At 36.1% G+C, this 5479-nt stretch overlaps 1 protein-coding gene across 1 annotated transcript; it reads left to right on the top strand.

Annotated features, from left to right (window-relative positions):
- Window positions 1–542: 542 nt before the first annotated feature.
- LOC122304138 (WRKY transcription factor 28-like) lies at window positions 543–3301 on the top strand. Its single transcript, XM_043116226.1, has 3 exons — window positions 543–1228; window positions 1713–1853; window positions 2796–3301. The coding sequence occupies exons 1-3, from the start codon at window positions 792–794 to the stop codon at window positions 3145–3147; spliced, it is 930 nt and encodes a 309-aa protein (XP_042972160.1). The 5' UTR covers window positions 543–791; the 3' UTR covers window positions 3148–3301.
- Window positions 3302–5479: the final 2178 nt, after the last annotated feature.

Below are 5479 nucleotides of genomic sequence, written 5' to 3' on the forward strand. Positions count from 1 at the left end.
TACTAGTCGTACACTGCTTTTAAAAAGAGTAAAATTTACTATTAAAAAATTAATTTTACATGTGGATCTTATATATATTTACTCATTAAAAAAGAAACATAACGGTTGCGCACACTATATGACTGTAAATATCAATTTTATTAAGTTTAATATCATTTTTGTGCTTCCAAGTAATTTTAATATTTACGAGAATAATTCCAATTTGTCTAGGCTACATAACTGATAATTAAGTTTAAAATATGATGTCTACAAATGACAAATGATCATTAATTTTTCTCCTTTTTGTCGCTTTTTAATTAGGGCTTTGCTACCCAGCTACACGTACATCACTCATGTTTTATTTTATTTTAATTTTATTCCTATTAAATTAATTGAATTTTTTAACTCTTCAGCTCTCTATTACATACATATTAAGAAAATAAAAATAAAAAGATAAAAAATCAAAATAGGTACGTACCGTAAGAATAATCCAGGAATAATGAGTACAAATTTTCTTTTAATTATACACTTGAGCACGTACGTTTCAATGCAGACACGTCATATTTGATAAAATAGAAGAGCAGCAATACCCTACCATCCAAATTTCTCTCTCTCAATTAAACGAAACCTGAAGTGCTCTCTTAATTTCTTGCTGAATTATATTTTCAGAGATCTTAAAAAAAGCAGAAAAGATCTTAACCTTAGTGCTGTATACAATCCGCGGTACAATTCCTTTTCCAATTTTGTTGCTTTCTTTCTGATCACTTCCTCCTCGTCCTCCTTTTCTTCCTTTTCTTCGCCGACTTTCATTAATGTCTGAAGAAGACAAGGACCTGTACAACCATCATGGATCTTTTGGCTATTATCACCACGAAATCAACCAATCAAGCTTTCCATTTATTAATGATAATCCCTCCATACCGACACAAAACCAAGAGGCCGGGTTTGATCCCACTTTGAATTTGACCTTCACTGACTGCTTACATGGCTCCATGGATTACAACGCACTCTCAACGGCCTTTGGCATGTCTTGCTCATCATCGGAAGTAATTAGCCCGACCGACGAGAATTGGAAGAACGTCGGTGTGGAAAATTCAGCGGCGACCGGAGAAAATCTACCCACCCCTAATTCTTCTGTGTCTTGCTCATCTAACGAGCTGGGAGCAGGTGAGGAAGAATCCGTTAAGAGTAAGAAAGATAAGCAGCCACAACTGTGTGAAGATGGAGCTGAAGAGAAGTCTAAGAAAGCGTAGGTTTTTGCTTTCCCCTTTATATATAGATTCAAGTTAATGGTTAAAAGCCAGTGACGATCTTCTATTCTCCACACGGAATATGGATAGTAGGGTTTGAATATGCAAGCACTCTTGAAGTTTTATTTTTCTTTTATTTTCTTTATTGTTTTTGCTTGTTCATGTTTAAATCTTTTATTTACTTTTTACTTATCTTTCCTCAATATTATTTCTAATGAAACTCCTAAACCATAGATCTCTTCCAGCACCATTAAGCTTTTGGGATCGAAAGGATAAAATATGAATTAATAGGCATACAAAGCCCTAAGATACGGAAGCTTGTCATTTTTAAGGGAAGATGCACCATCAATTAAGGAAGTTTCAACGGATCATCTCCTCTTTTAAAATCTGGCTTGTTCCTTTCTTGTGGCCTAACAAATTAAAATAAGAGTTCCAACAGCTTCTGTTTCAAATTGACTGTTCATGATGTTGATCTATTGTCAGTAAGAAACCGAAAAAGAAGGAGAAACGGCAAAGGGAGCCTCGGGTTGCCTTTTTGACTAAGAGCGAGATTGATAATCTTGAAGACGGCTACAGATGGAGAAAGTATGGACAGAAGGCAGTGAAGAATAGCCCTTATCCAAGGTAGACTTGCGTCTCTTGTTCAGTTTCCTGCACATACATAACGCAAAAGACAAACTGTAATTGATTTCCTCTTGCAGCCAAAATCATTAGTTTTATGACATATATATAGTTAGTATCATTTGCTCAATAATATAGATTAATGGCCATTGTGATTCGTGGATTGTAATTTTATGCAACTAAAGACCAATATCCACCTGATATAGTTGCACATTACAATTACATTGTTCTTAAGCTTAATAGCATTAATTTTGTAATTAATGTGGTTAGTCTTAGTTCACTTTGTCCGTTGGGGCCGGGTTTACCATTCACGGATTATTCTTCATATTCTAGAGGATCTTAATCCTTAAATTCTTGGGATCGATATCGACTAGATTTTCAAGGAGCACTTTATATGGAGTTAATTTTTCAAAATCTCAACTAGTGCTTTTAATTTTTAAATTTAACATTAGAAATTTTGCAAGAGTAGTGTATGTACGTAGTCAAATGAAATATTTATCTAACCAATATTTCAACATATATTACACCATCATCCCCCTCTTATCCCACTAGGACAAGGTTGCATTATCCATCAACCCTTGAATTTGTTCTGAAAATAAAAATAAAAAATGATCTAAGGTGATGGAAAGTGCCAAATTTGTAAAGTATGATGAAAGCAAGATGGTATAGTATATCAACCTTAGTCGTTTGAAAGCAACGATCCATAGTGTTTTAGCAAATTCACCCGGCCGGTGGATTACATTAGGAAATCTAACTAGCTGTTCTTAACAAACAGATCACTAGGTCTTGTAATTAATGGGTAGATTAATGCAAGAAATTCTTAAATATTGATGAATTCTTAAATCATGAGTACTCGTCTTGCAGAAATTCAACGTGAATATTTATGTCGGTGTTTCTGGATGTTGGTACAAAATTATTAACATTTACAACTGCTTGCCAATTCAGAAGTTATTACAGATGTACCAGTCCGAAGTGCATTGTGAAAAAGCGTGTTGAAAGATCTTTCCAAGATCCATCTACTGTGATCACAACATATGAGGGGCAGCACAACCATCACTGTCCAGCAAACCTACGAGGTAACGCTACCGGAATGTTGCCAACCTTTTTGGCCTCGGCTTCAGTTGGACCAAGCTTTCCCCAGGCATCACTATTTTCTCAGTTGCTTCCAACAAATAATCAAGTCGACCTAAATTCCATATTTTATCGAAACCTCATCACTCAGCAGCAGCTCCAACTTCCTGATCATGGTGTATTGCAGGATTTAGTTCCCTCATTTAGAAATGAGCAACAGCCATGATGAATTGTAGTTACGTAGGATAAGATATTGTATCACTCTGAGGCACATAGCAATAATTATGAAAGTACTTGATAATGTATTCTTGTATGCCTTCTCAAAGATTGGTTCACATCGGTCGACAATCAAATGCATATTTCTTACTTGGTTTTCTGTATGTCTCTTCATCCTTATCTATCATATTCCCATAACTTCAATGATTTGCCAGAAAATAAAGCAGGATTGTGTTTCCTGTGAACGAATGGTATTCTGCTTGAAGTTGATAACATGGGAAATGAGTGCTTATATGAGAGTGATGGGATGGATCGATCGCAAGATTAGATAGACAAGAGTTATCATTTCCACGTTGATGCAAATGTTTCTGTGCAGGCCTGCGTTAATTATTAATAAAGAGATTATAATTGGTTTGATCGCAAGATTTTGCTGGACCTTTTGCTTGGTTGACAGGGATTAAGATCTTCGCTGAACTACAGAAAGCCTAATCTAAATCCGGTTATAAATATGGTATAAATTTAAGTACGAAATTGCTCAACATTAAATGTTCCTTTGAGTTGGGATTTAGAATTACGCAGCACAGTTCAGTGTTTACACTACAACATAAGTGACTTTTCCCGCAAAAATTTGCCAGGAAAAGTGATATAAATCGCCGCCACTTACTTTTCCCAGTGATTTACACCTTGCTGCATGTTCACCGATACCATTCCTTCACTTATGGTCTACAATAATGGAAGCCAAAAATTGATGCTAAAAGCCTAGATTTCCAAACGATTTTTTTTTTTTTGGATCGCATTTAGTCCAAAATATCGCTGCAATTATGATCTACGATTCAGTTAAAAATCATTGGGAAAGACTAATTGCAGCAATTTTTTACGGTCGCCAAAAGCACTAAAATCACCTCAAACCCACCTTTCCAGCATTTTCAAAACATCGTTGCAACTGAGTTTTAAAACTGAAAACTGTAAACTAAAAACTTAGTTGCAACATTCCAGTTTTGCTGGGAAAGATCCATTACCAGCGATTTTCCAGTCGATGTAATTCAGTTTTTTAAACTCAGTTGCAGCGATATTGCAGTTTCGCTGGGAAAGTTACAATACTAGCAATTGTCTAATCGCCATAACTGAGTTTTCAATTTTGAAAACTTGGTTGCAGCGATGAAGTTTTGTTCAGAATGGCACTTTCTCAACGACTTTTAAATCGTTGCAAATACTAATTCAGGTTTCTAAAGAGCTTTTCTCGTTGCTCTTTTTTTGCCACTAGTGAATAAAAAATCACCACCAAAATCTAAACTTCCATATTTTTGCCCAGTATTCATATTGGGTCTCATTTTTGAAGGTTCCTAAAGTCACATTCATTTCCAGGTTTCCCACATTTTTGTTAATTTTTTTGAAGGAAACATAAAAGAAACATTTTTGCAAATTAACAACTAACATTCATTCATTCAAATGTGCCTAATTCACATTTGCATCTAATTCAATAATTTCTTCAAGCGTCAATTCATCCAATCTAATATGTATTTATACACTGGGGTGGTGCATTATACTCATATCAAGTACAAACTAAGCTACTAATTAAATAATGGATAAACATCACTCTTATAACAGATTAGAGGACTCTACTATCACTAAAATAGCTCTCACTAGCAAGTTCTGCACCTCTATTTGAGTGGGACTTTTCATCGGCACCCGCAGTTCAACATATCACCTTTGATTAATTTTAGTTATTAGATGCTTAAACATGTAACTTGGCATATTTTTAAACATTTTTATACTTGTAGTGGAAAGGGGCTTTTGTAACTAGCCTGAGTAGCCCCGACCCACTTCGCCACAACCAAAGGCCCGTGATAATTTGGAGAGCTAGAAAGTGAAAGGAAGGAGGCCTAGGGAGAAATGAGTCAACTTATTTTCAGAAGTGCCACATTAATAAGGGGAAGGCCAATCAGGATTCTGTCCCTGATAGGATCATCTGTATTAAATGCGTAGTTGAGTCCATTTTTTGCCTGGTTATCTAAGCTGATGCTTTATGCTCGCACCCCAATGATAATAGGAGGGAACACCCCTTCCAAGTGTACTGGTCTCCCCTCACCACACAGCATGGTTGAGTTCATCTCCCACTGGGCTCTTTGAACCGATGCGCGCTTGCACCTTGACAATTATAGGAGGTAACACCTCTTCCAAGTTTTCCAATCTCTCTACACCGCCCAACGTATTTGAATCAATCTCCCACCTAGTAATCTGAGTTGATGCTCCATTCTGGTAGCTTGGAGATTATAGGAGGGAACACATCTCTCAAGTGTCCAAGTCTCTCCTTGTCACCAAGCATAGTCGAGTTCATATCT

This window comes from Carya illinoinensis, chromosome 3 (genome assembly GCF_018687715.1).
Source record: "Carya illinoinensis cultivar Pawnee chromosome 3, C.illinoinensisPawnee_v1, whole genome shotgun sequence".
Taxonomy (NCBI): domain Eukaryota; kingdom Viridiplantae; phylum Streptophyta; class Magnoliopsida; order Fagales; family Juglandaceae; genus Carya; species Carya illinoinensis.

Bases quoted from the DNA above. Each gene is read 5' to 3' on its own strand.
- LOC122304138 (XM_043116226.1), top strand. From the start codon at position 792: ATGTCTGAAGAAGACAAGGACCTGTACAACCATCATGGATCTTTTGGC. The intron at 1,229-1,712 runs GTAGGTTTTTGC...ATCTATTGTCAG, and splicing joins GAAGAGAAGTCTAAGAAAGC to TAAGAAACCGAAAAAGAAGG. The intron at 1,854-2,795 runs GTAGACTTGCGT...TTGCCAATTCAG, and splicing joins AAGAATAGCCCTTATCCAAG to AAGTTATTACAGATGTACCA.